We start from the raw sequence: 19,646 nt of genomic DNA, 5'->3' as shown, positions 1-19,646 counted from the left end.
TCTGCATGGTGCCCTGTAATGCTGAAGTATCAGCAGCTGGCATGTGCCCACCTCCTCAGAGCGTCTTCATCTGTACTAGCTGGTGTGCTTTATGGCCTTTCTTCTGCCATCTTGTATATGAGCCTGGCAGGAGTGCCCAGGTGGTTTTGTTTCTCATCGTGCTCCCCAGTTTGTGACTGTGCTGTCATGTTGTTTTATTGGCTATTGGGACATGCGAGCGTAGGGTTGCCGATGCCACCAGGCCTTTGCCCAGCGTGCCCACTCCCTCTCGTTCTGTCGTCCTGCTTTGCACTCCAGCTGGCCCAGTCTTAGTCCATCACCCTCCAGCCAAGCAATGCATCTGTGTGGGGAAGACCCCGTGTGACAGCCGGTGACTTGGGAGTCCTCACCGAGACTGGCGTGAGCCGTTGGTGGCATCGCTGGCACTGTGGAGGGGGGACTGAGCGAGCAAGTCGGTTGAGTCAGTGCCACACGTGGACCCCAGGAGTCATTAAATGGCTCTGCGCGAGGTGCCCTTTATTAATCCCGGGGGATGGCGCAGCATTTCAGTGGATACGCACCTCACAAAGGGGTTTCAGACTGGGGGTCCTGGCAGCTTTCTTCATTAGTGACGAAGCAGGTGGGCACTTCTTTGGATTTCAGTTTATTTTGGGTTGGTCTTAGCCGCTCACCTCACGATCGTGTCTGATGCCTAACTCGGGGGTCTCGTCTGCAGTTCATTTCCCAATTCTGTTAATTCCACCACACCAGACCTCAAAGACCACTTGATCGTACACTGCAGCCCAAGTGAGGCTCCACTTTGGAAATGAAGAATTGAGACCCCTGAAGTGGCAGGGCAGCTGTGGGCTCTGCTGTTGCTAAGGACAATGAAAACAATGAGGGGCCCTCAGTCAGGGGCAGCAATGGAAATCTTGTGCCCTTCTGCCCACTGCCGTGAGGGCCACCTTATGAACCGCGCCCTTCTGCTGTGCTTTTACCTACAACTGGAAATGAGGAGGAGGAGGAGGAGGAGGAAGGCGGCAAGTTGCTTTTTATTGTGACCCACTGACTTCTCCCCTTTAACCCAATGGCAGGTCTGGCACCCTCTAGAGGCCTGCCAGGCAGAGGCCCACCCAGCATGTTTCCATTCACTGGCAGGCGCCCCGTTCATTGTTTAATTCAGACAATTATAAAAAGGCAGTTGGTCAGCTGACCCCCCTGGGTTTTCGTGACGTCGGCCCCCCAGTTCAGTTCTCTTTGTGCTTCTGGCCCTTTCTCGCTCGTGACGCCATCACCAGGAAGAAGACGTTTGGTGCCAGCGTGCGCAGGTAGACAGCCAGGACGGGGAGCAGGCCGGCCAGCAGGAGGTCCTTCTTCCTTCTGCCCACTGCAGTGAGGATGGCCTTTGCCACCTCGGTGGGATCGCGCCCTTCTGCTGTGTTTTTATCTACGACTGGAAAAGAAAAAAGTGAGGAGGAAGAAGGTGGCGAGTTGCTTTTTATTGTGACCCACTTGCCACCAAAGGCCGTGGCTCAGCCTCACTCACCTCCATACTTGGAGCCATCTCCGGTGACGGCGTTGAGGGACAGGTTTGTCCGGATGTACCCGGGGCTGATGACCGACACCTCGAGCCCAAACTGTGCCACCTCTGCACGGAGACAGTCAAAGAACGCCTGAGTTGCATGTTTGGAAGCGGCGTCTGCAACGAGGGGACACACGCCAGCCTTAGGAGAGCCGGACCACCCTCCTCCTGGGCAGATCTCTTCAAATGTCACTCAGAACACGGGCACAGTGGTGGCACCACCCGCTAGGATACTTACAGGCCGACCTGAAGGGGATGGCTATTCTTCCTTGGACGCTGCTGACCACAACAATGTGCCCGGTCTTCCGCTGTACCATAGCTGGCAAGAGCGCTGAAAGAGCGAGACGTGCGTTAGTGCGGCCCACTGGACCCTCCGAGGTAAGGTGTCAGTGGCCGACTCAGTGACAGATGGCAAGCCCAGGATACACATCAAGAACAACAGACGGGCCTGGCGACGCGCCGAACCCCGCCAGCAGATGGCACTGCCAAAGTCGGACCCCTCAGGCTGCATTTGATGCACCAGGCCGCTCCCTGAACTGCACATCTGCAGGCCGTGAATGTGTTAAGGGGGGGCTACTAAAAATCAGCAGGACAAGATGGACACCCAAAAACTGCAAAGGGGTCCTGAGCTCACACAGACACGGAGGTAAGATGCTTCTAGGGGGGCGGCGGGGGCTGCTCAGACCACCACATCTACGTGCAGGTTCAACACTGGGGGTCCACACTTTGACTTTCTGTTGCCATTTTTTACTTTACACAGGTCACCCATCGGGGGCTCCTCTCCACGGGTGGTCTGGGCCTCGGCCATCGAGACCCCAAAATGAAGGAGCAGACGGGGGGGGACACCTACCTTTGGTCAGAGCCACAGGCCCGAAGTAGTTGACGTTCATGAGCTCCTGGTCCACCTGGACGGACGTCTCGAGGATGGCCCCCCGGTAGCTGATGCCAGCGTTGTTGAGCAGTATGTCCACATGGCCGTAGCACTTTAAGATCTCCTCTGCCCCGCTGGCCACCATCTCCATGTCCGAAAGGTCAAAAGTGACAATGCTGGGCGCGTGCACCTGTCACGGCAGAGACCTCGGGTCACATCATCACTCCACACTGTCACTTATTCATTTTTTTTTTTTTTTTTTACCTTCTTTCTACCGTCTGCCATCCCCTTGAGCTCTCGTGCCAACTCCAATAGTCGCTCTCGGTCTCTGCCACACAGCACCAGCCGGGCACCGGCCGCGTGGAACACCTTGGCACATTCTACATGAGAAGGAAACCAAAGAAAACTTCCAATGAGAAGTGACTTTCCATGGCGATGCCCTCTGTGGCAGGGCACAAGTGTGAAGCAGACAAGGCACACAGGCAGCTGATGGGACCCCTGAAGGTGCAGTGAATCTTGGGGGTCCTACAGAGGGTGCAAACCTCAAAGTCAGATTCAGGAGCCCAAAACCCCCACGTCGACAGAGCGTAAGAAGTCAGGGTCCCAGTACGATACGCTGGTATGTAGCGCCTTTGAGCACAGACCCCTCCCAGGCTGGTGAAGTGGGGGGGGGGAACCACTCAGTTAATGAGGGTAGACAGCAGCTTCTGTGGTCACCACAAAGACCCCCAGCTCTGCTGCCCTCCTCCTCTTTCATCCTGAGGGTCTCACAAGAGGACGACACTGAATACTAAATGGGGGGCAAAAACTTCAACATGACGTCTCTGGTCAGGGGGGGGGTGTGTGCGTCTCCTCAACAACAAACACAAAAGCAACACCAAACATCCACATGGCAGTCCTGTGCCACCCTTCAACATCACTAGGAAGGTGGCACCGGTCCCAGTGAGCTCTGGGGGGCAAGGCCATCACTGGGTGATCTGAGGGGTGTCAGGGGGCAGGCGTGTTAATGTAAACATGCAGACTGATCTACTAGCAGGGTTACCTGGCATGACCAACTATAGTTTAGGGGCAAAGTGTGGCACCCCAGTGTGGGTTTGCATGCCCAAAACAAGGGGACTGTCAGCCTTGGCTTAGGCGTCTGCTTCTGGAAGCAGGTGGGCCACAAGGGGGCCGTGTAGTCGAGTCATGTCAGCTGTGCCATCTCAGCGCCCCACCATCATCTTTACGAGAGGGTCTCTAGGGCTGGTCTGCGCTTCCAAATGTCCCCAAAACTCAGGTGTGCGTGTCAAGTGAGCCCCCCAGAAGTTCACCTTTGTGATTGTGTCCCCATTCAGAGTGCATGGTGGGGGTACAAGTTGGTCAGCTTGACTTGAGGGGCGCTGGTACAATACACACACCCCCGTGACAATGGCGGGGGGCATCACCACTCCCTTTAGCATTCACTCTTGTTTGCCCCCCACGTCTGCAGAAAAATGAAACTGCCAAAGAAACGCCAGGGTCTGACGAGGTGGTAAGCAATCTCCACATTCTGGAATGTCTTTGTCCAAACTGCAGCCCACCCAGGCACACACTGGGGGGTCAAATACCTAAAGAATGGGGTCAGTGAAGAGGGGGATGGGGTGACAGACGGACAGCATCGGCCGATCAAAGGAGCCAAGCGGGTGACGTGTGCCATACGTGACCTCGGCCCAGTCCTGAGCTCGCTCCGGTGATCACCACCACGGCGTCCTGGATGTACGTCCTCTGGCGGACCCTCTGCAGCAGCTGGTAGAGTGCCAGGACCCCGATGCTTCCCAGGAGCACTGGCAGGAGGCCACCGACGCTGTAGTCCATCTTCTTAGAGGCCGCCGTCCTTTAATAAAGACAGAGAGAGAGAGACGAGGAGAAGCAAGATGGCGGTTAGCAGGCTTGGGGGGTTTACTCTGACAAATCCTAAAAAAGACTTTTCTGAAATTGGTAAGAAGGTTTACAGGAGACCAACAACTACGACGTCGGGCACAATGTGGCAGAACCGCCAAGCACCAGCTGTTCGTCTGAGAGGTCACGACAGACAGAGAGAGAGTCATACGGTGCAGATGGCCACCTCGCTGCGGGACAGTACGTCGAGGACACCAGTGGAACTTAAGGGGTCTCAACAACTTTTGAGGTGGGGGGCCGAATGGGACTGCTCATGTAAAGCTGCAGCTTCCTCCCTCATCCCAGCGCCATGCGTGTCGTGCCAACTGTGAGATGAGCTCTTTACGTAAACCCAGTGGGCCCACTGAGGGTCTTCAACGGCGTGGACACTGCAGATGCCACCCATTTGTCAAGTCTGCTGTTTGTTTGATTTTGAGTGCCGGGTATTTAATATTGAGACCCTTAACCCCCCCCCCTAAATACCCAGATGCCAGGCCACTACTTGTATTGGCTTACTGGGCTCACCACTGGTTCGGTTTCTTTCGTGTCTTTCCACTTGGCAGGTGACGTGACCCGCTCAGGGTCTCACAGTGTCCAAAGCCTCACCCACTACGCCACACTGCCATCTGTCGGTGATTTCAAATCTCAACACCTTCAAAGATTCAAACGCGCCGCCTTCGCTCCGAGTCGTCCCCGTAAAGTTTCGCATTGCCCCCCGCGTTCCTCCACTCGCACGTCTAATCTTCAAATCACGTCGGCTCTCATCCCCGAAAGGCGCGGATTAAAAGCGTAAACGACGACACCGCAGGCGGACCGTCAAGGACGCGGCTCCTGCCCTTCAGCCTGGCACGGACAGCTAAATGTGAAGCAGCCGCTGCCCCGCAGACGTCGGGGCCTGGGACGGGCTTGCAGGCGGGCAGCACTCGATACCGAAGCGGTTGGCCCCTTCACTGGGCAGAGTCTGTACCTCCTCAGTGGAGGGGTGGCCACTCTTCAAACGGTCGGCTCACTAGACACACACGCAGACACACACGCGGACACTCACCTGAACTGGTGAACGAGCATGCCTCGGTGTCACGCCGGAACCGAAGAGCGTGGAGGGAACCTGCTGCCCGAGCCCTTCACTCAACGGACACTGTGCTTTGGTGACGTCACTCGCGCATGCTCGCTTTAGTCGTGGAGGCGTGTTTGTCTCACTGCGCCGCCGCAGCCGCTTTAAACATTCGAGTCTGCGACTCGTAATTTCATCAGTTTGTAACGCCCAATAAGAACGAATCAGCCGCAGTGTCAACGCCGACTTGCCCGGCACTGTTACACGGTCATAGGAAAATGAACTACAAATATTTACTACAAAATAGAGAGCGATAACAAGAAAGCGGAACAAACCGATTAGCTGCGTATCAAGTGCTGCCGCAAGGCGCTCAATTCTGATTTATTGAGAGCTGTCGGACAAGGCGGGGACACACAAGCAGCTCGTTCAATGATTGGTGAAGCCTCCCAGCTCCCTAGCCATTCAGCACGGCTGTTTATTTTTCAGACATTTTTAGCAAAACCGCAGCTGTCAGTCAAAATGAGACGTCAAGGCGGATTGGCTGACGAAAACGCTTAAGAAAAAAGTCGCACTTAGCCGGCGTCACTGCAATGGAGGAGCGCCTCGCCGTTCAATTCCATGCGACTTCAGTGCCCCCGCTTTTTACACCACACCGGCGGCGATATCCTTTATAGGGAGCGTATAGCCCAGCGGAGTGTCCTGGCACCGCGTCCCTTTAACTGGCCTTCAGGGATTATTACTATTATATAGTGCCTTTCATATATATCCGTCTAGTATATAGCGCCTTCCACACTTGTCTACTAATTCCATAGTAATTTCAAGTCTACCAAAGCCAAAAAAAAAACTCCATCTGCTCCAATGAACTAATGTGGCGCTGAGGTGTCACTCGTTGTACGGCTGCACTCGGGTTCTAATTTGCGATCCCAAGGTGTTTGGTCGTGTGGTGGGTGCGGGCGCCTAACCTACGATATAGCGCCATACATGGACATCGGCTGGTCACTCTGCTTTATGGCGTCTTTAACATCTGCTTGTGTGTCTATCTATCTAGTCGTGTGCAAAAGTAAGTACCCCCATGTTTTGTTTCTTTTGTTCACGTCTGTGACCATTTCAAGGTTTGAGCTTCATTTAAATTGTATCTTTAAATAAAGAGAATAAAATTTTGGGGAAAAAGAGTGAAAATTTGACTTTGCAATAATTTATTCAACAAAACAAACAACCAGATGCACCACTGCTGTGTAAGCCCCCTTTGACTCTGGTAGTTGGCACTGAGCCCCACGTTGGCTTATCCGAGAATTGTCCAGCAGCCTCTAACATGGAGTGGCGTTTGAGGGGGTCTCGTGTGCTCAGCCCATTTCAAATCCCCGCCACTGACTTGCCATATTTCTGAACCTTCCATTTCTTTCTTTTCAGCCATTCCTTGGTGGACTTGCTGGTGTGTTTAGGGTCACGGTCATGTTGCAAGGTCCACTTTCAGGTGAGCTTCAGTCGTCTGACAGGTGGTCACACATTTCCTTCAATGAAGAATTCCTAGTGGATTCTATGGTGGCGAGCTGACCAGGCTGTGACCCAACGGCAGCCCCAAACCTCAACATTTCCACCATCTTGCTTTATGGCTGCTGTCAGGTTCCTCTGGTCAAACTACTCCATTTCTGGCTCTTCTCTTTCAGAGGTCCTGCTCTTTGTGTTGTGTCCCTGGCCAAACGTTCATCTTGCTCTCGTGTTCTTTCTCGTTTCCTCCATGTAGGCTGAACTTCTAAAGGTAGACTTGTGCACTGTGATGTTACCAGGGGCAGGAGATGACTATGATGAAATTCTGGGCATCCTGAGACTTCGTCAGCATCTCAGAACCCTGCACTCGGCCTGAACTTGTTGGGACGGCCAGTCCTGGAGAAGTTGGCCGTTGTTTGAGATCCTCCTGCACTTGCAGATGGCCTGCTGGACAGTGAAACGGCTCCCTTCCCTTCTCAGACTTCAGAGATCCTCTCCTAACACACACGTCAGTGATGAAGGGCGAAACAAACTACACGTCGGACTGCATGTGCCGTAAAGAAGAGGCGAGGGTCTCTCCGGCGACTTCTCATGACTACGGTGCCCCTCGTCGGGCTGCACACACCTTCTCCACTGGTGACGTTTACCTTTAGTTCAGTGACACCGTGGAGCACAAAACGTAACTGTGGCCTGATGCCCGTCAGATTACGTCGCCTTCATCGGCCGAGACCCTTTAAGTGAGGATCACGTCTTGAGATGGTAAAACATGAAAGAAAGAAGGCACTTCATGGGGTGCACTTACTTTTTCACACAACTGTACCTGACATATGGCACCCTGCCCGTGACTCCATCTGTTATATATAATACCTTTTAGCTAGCTACCCATCTGTTGTGTGTATTCACATAGATCTGCTATATGGCGTCTTTCACATCACTGAGAGAACTTGAAATACTTAAATAAATAAATAAATAAATAGCAACTGGGAAACAAGTTCAGAAAAAAGAACAAAACACGGGTACCCTTCACAGTTCCCTACCTTTATACCCAGAATATAGCGCCTTTCACATCTGTCTTTTATATGGAGCCTCTCCGTTATCTACCTATTGACTTTCACATCTTTATATCATACAGCGATCTACCTCTGTATCTGGTATATAGCGCCTTTCACATCTAGTATATGGTAGCTCTCATATCTATTATATAGCGCCCTTCACCTACCCATCTGATATACAGTATAGTGCCTTTCACAGTGGTCTATCTAGTATATAGCGCCTTTCAGTTTTCTCCCTACCTGGTATACACTGTTGTGCCTTTCCCGTCCCCCCACGTCTTCTCCCACGTCTGCCTGACTCGTCTTTTAAGCTCTGACAAGACTCGAGGATCTGAAGGGTCCGGGTTTCAATGGGTTGTTAGTCACGAATGGTGGGTGCAGATGCCCACAGCTTTAGGGGGCTCCTGACTCACTCTCGTCTGGACCCCCTTAGTCTCTGCTGCTCTCCATAAAATAAGCCCCAGTGTCCCGATGTCATTGTGCCGTTTGTGTGACGAGCCCATGACAGGAGCTTCATAAACAAAGGCTGGCAGCTCAGAGCGCGTCAAGCCCACCGCTCCCTTTTGCCATCAGCAGACACGAACCTCCAGTCAGGCAGAGCAGCCGCCACTGTTGGTGGACTTCAGACAAGTCGTGTCATTTCTGTCACACACCTTCGTATTTCTGGGATGTCCAAATGATTACGTCAAGCTGATGTCCCTCCCCATGCCGGCCGCCCCCTTGTGTCACCTCACACAGCACAAGTGTGACGTCCTCTTTGACTTCATGCTGATTTTAAAAACTCAAATCTACTGAGCTGAGGGTGCAGATACAGAAGCTTAGGTTAGAGAGTTAGTGACAGACATGGGCAGGGGGCTCCAAACACACAGGACACTGGGGCAGGGGGGCTCACTTCTTTATCATCATCGTATCTGTCACAAATGCAGCTCGTATGTTTTAGAATTTGTCAGAAAAAGTCTGATGTGTGACACAATGAAGCCCCGAAGAGCCTACAGAATGGACACGAGAGCCACTGGGGGTGTTGGTGACTTGCCCCAATGTGGGGTCCCCATCCAGCTCTGCTCCTCTCAAGTCCGTGGTGGGTTTTCTCCAGTGCTTCTCACACACATGCAGGTTGCTCTGAACTGTCAGTGTGCCCACCCAGGGGCGGGGGTCCTGCTCAGGCAGACGGGAGTTAAGGGCAGGACACCCCCACACCAGTTGGAGTGTTGATATGCTGATCTCCGCCTTTTCCACTTCCGACTAGACTTCATTAGAAGGCTGACGTCCTTCAACATCTGTAATAAGACGCTGCAGATGTTCTACCAGACGGTTGTGGTGAGCGACATCTTCTACTCAGTGGTGTGCTGGGGAGGCAGCATAAAGAAGAGGGACAATCTGGTGAGGGAGGCAGGCTCTACTGTGGGCATGGAGCTGGGCAGTCTGACATCCATGGCAGAGTGACGGGCGCTGAGCAGACTCCTGTCAATCATGGAGAATCCACTGAACAGGATCATCTCCAGACAGAGGAGCAGCTTCAGTGACAGACTGACAGACGGAGGAGACCCCACACTATGAGACTCGGGGGGTAAACATTAACATTACACAAAGTTATTGTCTGTTATACCTGCATTGTTCTCACTCTTTAATTTAATTTTGTTCTTTATCAGTATGCTGCTGCTGGAGTGGGTGAATTTCCCCTTGGCATTAATAAAGTGTCTGTCTGTCTTTGTTTAACGCCACCAGGATAACTGAACGAGCGCAGTGAAAAGAGGCGACACAGCGGCTCACATCGCTCGAGAGACAAACAGCCACACGGGGGCGCTGTCGTCACAGGACCGTCACCTGCACGCACGTGGGCCGCTGCTCGGCGCGACTCCTTCCTGCCATTTTCATTGCGCGCTTGAAGGACACGGAGGGAGGGAAGCGGGCGGGCCTCGACGACGACGAGGAGGAGGACGGCGGTGTGGCCCCAGCAGACTCGGCTCGAATGCCTGCCGGATGGCCCTGTGCTCACACGCGGTTGTTCTCGTCACGCCATGCCGGTGTAAGCTCCGGCACCGGCAGCCCTTCATTGGCGCTGTGTGTCTGCGAGCGCCATTTCAGCGTGCCGCCCACGATCGTCCCTGTCTTTGCCTTACGTGACTTAATTGAAACTGAAGGTGCGCCGCGCAGCACGGCCAGCCGGCCGGCCAAGGCTCACTCGGGCCCCGCCCTCCATGCATGCGGGCGGACAGGCAGGCAGTCAGTCAGCGGGGCCGCCAAACGCATGCAGTGCGAGGGGCAAAGCGGCGTGCAGACCTGTGGGTGACGGGGACGGCCGTGGGGAGGCAGCTGACAGCCTCCTCGCTCAGTGACATCCACGCGGTGAATGGCGGCTCCGGCGCCGAGTGGGGCGCCCAGCTGACTGAAGGCATGTCACGTGAAGGGCCGTGGGCGCCAAAGGGCACTTCCGGTTCCTGTCGTCGTGTGCGCAGGCGCACGGTGCGCACGCCCCTCTCGCTCCCTTTCTCTCATTTAATCGCACTTTGTTGTTGTAGCAACATTGAAATATTTTAGTGAAGCAACTGACGTCATTCTGTAGTTTAGGAAATTAAAAGACATAAAAATATAGAGAAATAAAACGGTAAGTGGCCGAGGGAATCACAGACCGACTTTACAAACTGAAAAGAGCTGAGAGGCTTACAAGTACAAACCGGATTCCAAAAAAGTTGGGACACTAAACAAATTGTGAATAAAAACTGAATGCAATGATGTGGAGATGGCAAATGTCAATATTTTATTTGTAATAGAACGTAGATGACAGATCAAACGTTTAATCCGAGTAAATGTATCATTTTAAAGGAAAAATATGTTGATTCAAAATTTCAGGTGTCAACAAATCCCAAAAAGTTGGGACAAGTAGCAATAAGAGGCTGGAAAAAGTAAATTTGAGCATAACGAAGAGCTGGAAGACCAATAAACACTAATTAGGTCAATTGGCAACATGATTGGGTATAAAAGAGCTTCTCAGAGTGGCAGTGTCTCTCAGAAGCCAAGATGGGTAGAGGATCACCAATTCCCACAATGTGTGCAGAAAGATAGTGGAGCAATATCAGAAAGGTGTTACCCAGCGAAAAATTGCAAAGACTTTGCATCTATCATCATCAACTGTGCATAACATCATCCGAAGATTCAGAGAATCTGGAACAATCTCTGTGCGTAAGGGTCAAGGCCGTAAAACCATACTGGATGCCCGTGATCTCCGGGCCCTACTGCACCACAAACAGGAATGCTACTGTAAAGGAAATCACAGAATGGGCTCAGGAATACTTCCAGAAACCATTGTCAGTGAACACAATCCACCGTGCCATCCGCCGTTGCCAGCTGAAACTCTACAGTGCAAAGAAGAAGCCATTTCTAAGCAAGATCCACAAGCTCAGGCGTTGTCACTGGGCCAGGGATCATTTAAAATGGAGTGTGGCAAAATGGAAGACTGTTCTGTGGTCAGTCACGATTCTTTTGGAAATCTGGGACGCCATGTCATCCGGACCAAAGAGGACAAGGACAACCCAAGTTGTTATCAACGCTCAGTTCAGAAGCCTGCATCTCTGATGGTATGGGGTGGCATGAGTGCGTGTGGCATGGGCAGCTTGCATGTCTGGAGAGGCAGAACAATATCTTCAGGTTGTAGAACAACATCTGCTGCCATCCAGACGTCATCTCTGCATTTTTCAACAAGATAATGCCAGACCCCATTCTGCATCAACCACAACATCATGGCTGCGTAGGAGAAGGATCCGGGTACTGAAATGGCCAGTCTGCAGTCCAGATCTTTCACCTATAGAGAACATTTGGCGCATCATAAAGAGGAAGGTGCCAAGACGATTGAACAGTTAGAGGCCTGTATTAGACAAGAATGGGAGAGCATTCCTAGTTCTAAACTGGAGAAACTGGTCTCCAGTCTCGGTCCCCAGACGTCTGTTGAGTGTTGTGAGAAGAAGGGAGATGCCACACAGTGCTGACAATGGCCTTGGCCCAACTTTTTTGGGGATTTGTTGACACCATGAAATTCTGAATCAACATATTTTTCCCTTAAAATGATTCATTTTCTCAGTTTAAACTTTTGTTCCGTGATTTATTATTTATCTTAGAAGTTGGCGCCTCCACGTCATTGCATTCAGTTTTGATTCACGATTTGTTTCGCGTCCCAACTTTTTTGGAATCCGGTTTGTAAAAGTAAGGACAGAAATCGACAAGAAAATGAAAAAGCGAAGTTCATTTGAACTGCCGACTGGCGGAGACCTGCTGGTCATTCTAGAAAGCGTAATCAGGACACACAATTAGAATCAAAGACGCCAGCGCGCCCCCCCCACCACCGCCCAGATGGGGGTGTCGGCCACTTGGAGGTTCTGGACGGAAGTTCTTGGCGTTGAGGTCTGGTGACCGGTGAGTGGGGTGCTGAGGGCTCAGAACGCTCGCTCGCGCCCCACGTCTGTTCAGGTGCCCTGCCAGGTAGCCCACCACATGCTGATATTTTGTTGTTTTTACCCCCCCCACATATCGGGACGTTTTTCGGATTGAAGTGGCACTTGGCCAAGCCGCGGAGCTATGAGGAGACCCCCGAGAAGGAGCCCAGACACGAGACGGGTTGACGAGGGACACGTCACACTCTGAGTGATGGTGGGGGGGGCGGCTGGTGAGCTTCGTGTTTGTGCGTCGCCATCGACTTCTTCGACATCACAGACTTTGTTCTCTCCGTTCTCCATGGAGACGTCCGGCTCAGAGGTGTGGGTGACGCGCGCAGCGTAGAAACAAGTGGCACGTGGAGGTGGCGGAGTCGTTTCGTTTAAAAGCGGACGTTCACGGCCTCGGCTGACGTCAGGACTGCCCGCTGGGTGACCTCGACTTCCATTTCGTGTGCTGGACGTTTTATCGAGCAGGCGTCACAGAAGACGAACTTTCCAGCCAATGGACCCCCTGTGGTCGGAAGGCGGCATGTTGGCATCACGCGTCATTTGGTGGGCGCTTTTTCTGGGGTGTGCAGGTCTTGGAATGCCGGGGTGAGATTATTATTTTTTTTGTATTTTTGGTGCCATTTTGTCCTCATTGTGGGCACTCCTTGTCATGCGGGGCCACCAGGACGGGCAGCCATGTGTGTGTGTCCTGCCAAAGCAGAGCGACGCCGGGGCCAGTGCCACAGAGACAAGGCAAACTGTCACCAACCCGGGAACGGCAGGCGAGCGCCAGAAAGGAAGTCAGAAGATGTCGAGAAGCGCACGTCGACTTTTTTAGTTTCATTCTGACAGCACATAAACGACTGTAGTAAATGGTGGCACTGATGATGTCACACAAGCGCACTAATGGGGAATTCTGGGAGGCTGCCTCGGCGACACCCAATGCCAAAGTCACAAATTGGCACCGTCTGTCAGCACTGAAAATGGCGCCGCAATAAGACGCTAAAAATTTCAACAAAAACAAGATGGGGGTGAAAGAAACCCGCAAATCAAATTCCTCGACCTCCGAAAAGCCACAACTGCCACCAAGATGTCCCCAAAAACTCCTCAGGAAAGTGCAAACGAAAATTAATGAAGAGCACTGACCACAACAGTGTGACGTCACAACCGCAGTGGCATAAAGGTCACCGGCGTCCACTCCCTGCATGTCCGAGTTTACGGATCAACGACCACTAAATGAAAGTCTCGCGCCATCGTGCAGCTTAACGCTCTCCGGTCTCCCGTTGCGACTTCTTCTTCTTTTTATTCTTTGATTCTCTTCTCGTGTCGTGGCTTTGGCCATGTGACATTTTCTGGTCACCGACTCTCTCGTCATGTCTCTTGGTCGCAGTCGACCTCCTAACTCTATCTGACGCTCAGCTGCAACTGCCACGTGCCATCAGAACAAAGTGTGACACACATGCGTGAAAATGGTGTCCGTACACTGGGGCCACATGGAGTGGGGGCGGGGCCTGAGGCGGAGCGTAAATGAGGGGGTGTGGCAGATGGTGACGGACTGGCAGAGCAGCTCCTCGTCCGCTGGCAGTGCCACAGGAAGGAGCCTCACTTGGATTGGCTCATGGAATCCTGGAGAACAGAACTCAGACTGTGAGACCCCCCTGAGGTGGCACTTGGGGGAAAGGGGGGGGCCATGGACACGACTCTGAAAAGGTGACCGGAGTGGCATTGAAAGTGCCAGGGAGGATTAGAGTGGTGGTAGCGGTGCTGGATGGGAGAGACGGGGCAGATGACAATGCGTTAGGTGACCAGCGCCATGGTGATAGGTCAGCTGACCAAAGACCCCTCAATAGCGAGGGAAGAACACGACATGTGACACTCAGCACTGACAGTAGGGACACAAACAAACAGGTGGAAAGAGCGAGTGAAGAACACAATGATGTGAAAGGCGCTATATAACAGATTAACAGTCAGACAGACCACGTGGCCTGAAGTCTGTGCCCAGTCCCATTAATGGTGCCCTGCACCTCACACAGTGGGTCACACTCAAGCTATGTGATATCCAGTGTGGCACTGTCACATGATGGTACCTTTCATGGAAGTCATTTGTCACCTTGCTGCCCTGGTTGACTTGAGATCACCACACACAATGCCAGGCGTCGACCGGAGCGCTGTGAAGCTCACAGCCATTGGGCGCGGGGGTTGCCCGTCCTCCGGAGTGATGAGTCAAGCTTTACCATCTGGAAGCCTGATGGATGAGTCTGAGCTTGGCAGATGCCAGCTGAACGTTATCTGCCTGAATGCATGCTGCCAGCTGGAAAGTTTGGTAGAGGAGGAGGAGGAGGAGGAATGAGAGGAGGAAGAGCCATCTGGGATGCTTGTCACAGTTCGGGCGAAGCCCCTTCATGGTAATCTTGATGCTACAGCAGACAGAGACATCTTAGGGGCCAGGCTGGCATTGGCACCTGACATCACTGGCATTCCTGAGGGTGAATGGAGGTGACTCCCTGCAGCAAAGCTCCCAAGTCTACTGATCCAAAAGGCTAAGGAGTGGCGGGCCCACCGTATTAATGTGCATGGCGATAGTGAGCCGGTGAAAGGCGCTATATGATAGTTAGATAGAGAGACGTGTAAGTCACTATATAACAGATGTGAGAGGCGCTATATAATAGATACATAGATAGCAGGGTGCCTGTCTTCAGTCCTGTGGACATGAAAGGCGCTACATCAGATCTTCAGTTGTTTGACATTCATGAGGGTCCCAGTGAAGGGGGCTGAGGTCCACATTGCAGCCCCTCAGGCCCTGGTGTCATGGAGTCCAATCCATTTGTCCATCCTGGGCTCAGTCACACATGAGGCCACCTCAGAGTTGACAATGACACTTAAATGGCCACACCTCTCTTTACATTCACTCTATCCAAGGTGGCTTACAACATTGATGATGATGATGATCCAGTTGCTTTCATTTCTTTTGGCTTTCCAATTGGAGGACAGGCAGGTCAGGTGACTTTCTTGGGGTCACACTGGTGTCAGTAGTGGGATTTGAACCCACAGCCTCAGGGTTTGAAGTCCAAAGCCTTAACCAGTGTGCCACACTGCCTGCATTTTTGGAATCTGGATTGAAAGTGGAGTCCCAACAGAAACCCCTGGGCAGGCTGGCAGATGTCCCGCACGTAGGGGCTGGGGTGCCCGAGGGGTTCCACCTGGGGGTCCGTATGAACAGCAAACCGGACTGGTCTGACAATACAGTGGTGCTGGATAAGGTGGACCCCCTGAGGAGACTCGGGGCTGCTGGAGATGCCCACGGGTTGTTCTACATGGTGGTCTCCTGGACAAGCAGCTCCATGACAGGACTGACCTTGGTCACAGTGGGTGCTGCATATGAAAGGACGATGGCAAGCTTGGATGCCATCACAAACAGTTCTGCTCAGGGGGCGCTGCTGGCCGGTGGCTCCACCCTCCACGGTGTAATCTGAAGCCGCCATTGGGCAGTTCAGCAGTCGCTCCTGATGTCCCGCCCTTCGCCCTTCGTCATCCTCATTGATTGAACTCCATGGTTTTATTCCTTTGTCTTTTTGAGTCGCTGTTTGGGTGTCTGATGGTTTGCTGTGACATGCATTTGAATGCCCCCTGGTGGGCTGGTAATTCAGACACGGTCAGTCACTCCGGGCTGCTGGGGCCAATCGGGGCATCACCAGGCGCAAAGCAGGAAGCATTCACTGGGCAGGGTGCCAGTCTGTCATAAATGGAGCCCAGGGAGAACATGCAGAATTCACACAAGCAACAACTCGGCATCAGACAGGCATATATAGTGCCGTCACTCTGTCACACGGTGCCCCTTTGCCACCTTTGAGATTCTGTTTTTTTCCTCATCAAGTGACACTCAACACCCCCCCCCTCCCCAAGCCAAAGTGACAACAGCAGTTTAGGTGACGTCTCTCAAGTCCTTAAAAATCAGCAGCTAACCTGAGCCCTCGGAGCCGTTAGCCAGCACGCCCCCCGCCTGGCATCTCCTTGGCTCCAACGCCACAAGCCTCACCCAGCTGGACTTCTCTGCAGACCTTCTCAGGTCCCTCCAGACACCCCCAGAGTTGTCACTGGGACCCTTTGGCCCAGTCTGAGGTCCGCAGCAGACCCTCATCGAGGACACCTCTGTGCTCCGCTCCGTCCAGCTGCTCTCCCAGCACCTCCACTGTTGGCCTGGTACTGCAGGGCGGGCGAGTGGTACCCGCTCTCCTCCAGGCATTACGAGAGCCCTGTAGGTGCCTTACTGCAAACTCCTAGCAGGGCTTTCAGGGGTCTTTTTGCGGATGAGAGGCTCCCAGTCGGTGCCACTCTTGTGAAGCCCAGCGCGGTGCTAATGTTACGCTGGTGGTTGTCCTTCTGGAAGTTTTTCTCGTCTCCACGCGGGTCGTCTGGCGCTCGGGCGGAGAGACCCTCGGGTTCTCGGTCACGTCTCCTCCTCTAAGGTCCTTTCTGCTGTGATTGGCCAGTTGAAGGACGAGCTGTGGATGTTCTAGAGGCCACCGTGTGACCCTCGACACAATCGCGTCTCAGCAGGCCAGGCCTGAATTGGCACGGCTGCAGACCCCCTATAGACAGGTGTGTGCCTAAGGAGGTCCAATCAAGTGAATGACCACAGGTGGACTCCAAACATGTCAGCCAAAGTCAAGACTCGGAGGACACGTGTCTGTGGGACGTTGACGTTTTTTATTTTTCATAAATTTACAAATGTCACCTAAATACCCGTTGTCACTTTGTCCCTCGGGGGTGTGGAGGGCTGCAGGTCTAGGAGATGGAAGGATGAGCAGCGCTCGATTTGGGGAAAAAAAATGAAAGTGAAATGATCTTAGCACAAGGTGGCAACCTATCAACAGGTGACAAAGTGACGGCTCTAAGGACTTTTGGAAGGCGCTATATAATGACATCGACTGGATTTACTTTGGAGACTGAGACTGGAGTTCTCAGTAACAAGACCACATCCAACTTAACGCCAAGTCTTCGTGGACAGCAGATCAAGGTGGGGGTCCAGCTGGGGTGGCACTGTGTCCTCTGCCCCATCTGAATGTCACCTTTGGCACACACTCGACCGATGCACTGTGGCACCTCCAAGTCGGAGGTCTTGGCTCTTAGTGTCTCAGGATCTTCTTCACAAGTGATGAAGGAGGGCGCGTGAGAGCGACGCGCGGACTGGAGTGGTGCCAGCTGTTCTGCGGGCATGGTACCTGTCCATGGTGCCTCAGGACGAGACTCTGGGTCTACTGGTCACTCTCCAGCCCTGTCCTCGCTGTGGGAAGTCACTCCGAGGAGGAGTCCAAGTGGCAGAAATGAGGCTGACCGGGTGAGTAGCTCAGCGATTCAGGAGATCCTCACCGGAGAGTCGAGAAGAGCCGGCCGAGGTGGTTTGGGCACGTCGTAAGGATGCCCCCCTAGAGCCACACCAGTGGCCGGAGGAGACCCCAGGACATGCCAGAGGAAACAAAGCTGGGGACAGGGACGTGTGGGCTGACCGGTGTGGCCTGCTGCCACCGCGACCCTCACCAGGACAGGCAGTGAAGAAAATGTGGCGAGACAAGGATAGAAGGGCTGGCGAGCTGCTCTCCTCAATATTGTCCTAACGTCACAACATGGGTGACTGGCATCATAGACAGCTGGAGCCCACTCAAGAGTGCCACTTCAACGGGAAGTCATAAACCAAAAGTGACCGTTTAACATTTGAATTGCGTTCCTAAGAACGACGTGAGTAATCACTGCGGCGTTCATCGCCTGGCGCGGCCGTCTCACGGCCTCTCAGCACCAAGGATGCTGCCACCTCACAGCATCTGAACACCTTGTCAAGTCGGAGAATCCTTAGCTGTGTCAGGGAGGAAAATGAAGAAGAGGAGCCTCAAGGAGACGCCAGCATGGCTTCAGATGGGGGGGCTCGCGTCTGACCAACGTGAGGAGTGACAAGAGAGGTGCAGGTGACATCGGTGTGACTCACGAACAGTGCCACCTGACCCACCAGAATGAGAAAAACCCACAAATGACGTAGCGTTGGACTCGTCTTGATGTCACACTTTATTGGGGTGCCCCCCGTCTTTGTCCCTCTAGACCCTCATTTGTAGGCCACTTTTGTGTAGAAAATGACACGGTTATGACAAAGAGTAATTCGAGAAGATGTCTTGGGCATCAAGTTAAAAGAAGTGGCAGTTCAGGGTGATGTTTTTAGATGGGTGCAGAATTGGCTCAGACACAGGAAGCAGAGGGTGATGGTGCGAGGAACCTCATCAGAACTGGCCGATGTTAAGAGTGGTGTTCCACAGGGGTCAGTGCTAGGGCCGCTGCTATTTTTAATATCTATAAATGATTTAGATAGGAATATAAGTAACAAGCTGGTTAAGTTTGCAGATGATACCAAAATAGGTGGATTAGCAGATAATTTGGAATCCGTTATATCATTACAGAAGGACTTGGATAGCATACAGGCTTGGGCAGATTTGTGGCAGATGAAATTTAATGTCAGTAAATGTAAAGTATTACCGTGGGAAGTAAAAATATTAGGTTTGAATACACAATGGGCGTCGAAAAATCGAGAGTCCACCTTATGAGAAGGATTTAGGAGTCATAGTGGACTCCAAGCTATCGACTTCCAAACAGTAGGAAACGGTTGGAGGGACCTGAAGTTGGGCATCAAACGACCTGCCAATGGGCTACAAGGGGTCACAAAACCTGGAAAAATGGAGTGCAGCAACATCGGCATGTGGGGGGTCGTCTCATGCTGGTGGGAGGGAGGTGGCCGATCAGCGCGTTGATGTCTGATTCTTCACTGGTGCTCCTCGCCCTCCCAAGAGCCAAACCCCAAAGGTGACAAATGTCAGATCTAAACAAGTGGGGTGTCACTTCCTGCTGGTGGGAGGGAGGTGGCTGCTCAATATCTGGTACACTGTGTTAATCCCCGAGGGGTTAGGGTTAGACGTTTTGGTGTCTGATTCTTCACTGGTGCTCCTCGCCCTCCCAAGAGCCAAACCCCGAAGGTGACAAATGACAAATCTCCACATGCGGGGTGTCACTTCAAACAATTTACGAATAGGAGGCGATTTTGAGCTCCTTTCATAGCCTTCTATGGACCTCTACCAGAGGGTGACAAATGACACATTTCTATTACAGCCGAGGACTCGCACCATTTTTTAAATCCCCGGCCCCACTTACTTTATTATGTACGCTGGACTACCTCGTCACGTTTCTTATGAGCGCCCTAACTTTTTATTTCGCCATATGCAGGTGGCAGCCCTCACAATTTGGTCCCACCAGGCCTCATCTTGCCTGTAACCCT

The 19,646-nt window shown here is 52.7% G+C and overlaps 1 protein-coding gene across 2 annotated transcripts; it reads right to left on the bottom strand.

The window, feature by feature from the left end:
• Window positions 1-1,012: 1,012 nt before the first annotated feature.
• On the bottom strand, window positions 1,013-10,325 carry dhrs7b (dehydrogenase/reductase (SDR family) member 7B). Of its 2 annotated transcripts, none has more exons than XM_039776285.1 (7): window positions 10,200-10,325; window positions 4,115-4,284; window positions 2,697-2,812; window positions 2,412-2,622; window positions 1,800-1,892; window positions 1,526-1,678; window positions 1,013-1,432 (listed from the first exon to the last, which is right to left on the bottom strand). In XM_039776285.1, the coding sequence occupies exons 1-7, from the start codon at window positions 10,313-10,315 to the stop codon at window positions 1,227-1,229; spliced, it is 1,065 nt and encodes a 354-aa protein (XP_039632219.1). In that variant the 5' UTR covers window positions 10,316-10,325; the 3' UTR covers window positions 1,013-1,226. The 2 variants fall into 2 exon arrangements, with proteins under 2 accessions (XP_039632219.1, XP_039632220.1); XM_039776286.1 differs by lacking the exon at window positions 10,200-10,325 and adding an exon at window positions 5,374-5,699.
• Between the last annotated feature and the right edge of the window lie 9,321 nt (window positions 10,326-19,646).

This window comes from Polypterus senegalus, chromosome 13 (assembly GCF_016835505.1).
Source record: "Polypterus senegalus isolate Bchr_013 chromosome 13, ASM1683550v1, whole genome shotgun sequence".
Classification (NCBI taxonomy): Eukaryota; Metazoa; Chordata; class Cladistia; order Polypteriformes; family Polypteridae; genus Polypterus; species Polypterus senegalus.
Note: the sequence above shows the minus strand (reverse complement) of the source record. Positions and strands in the feature narration are given on the sequence as shown.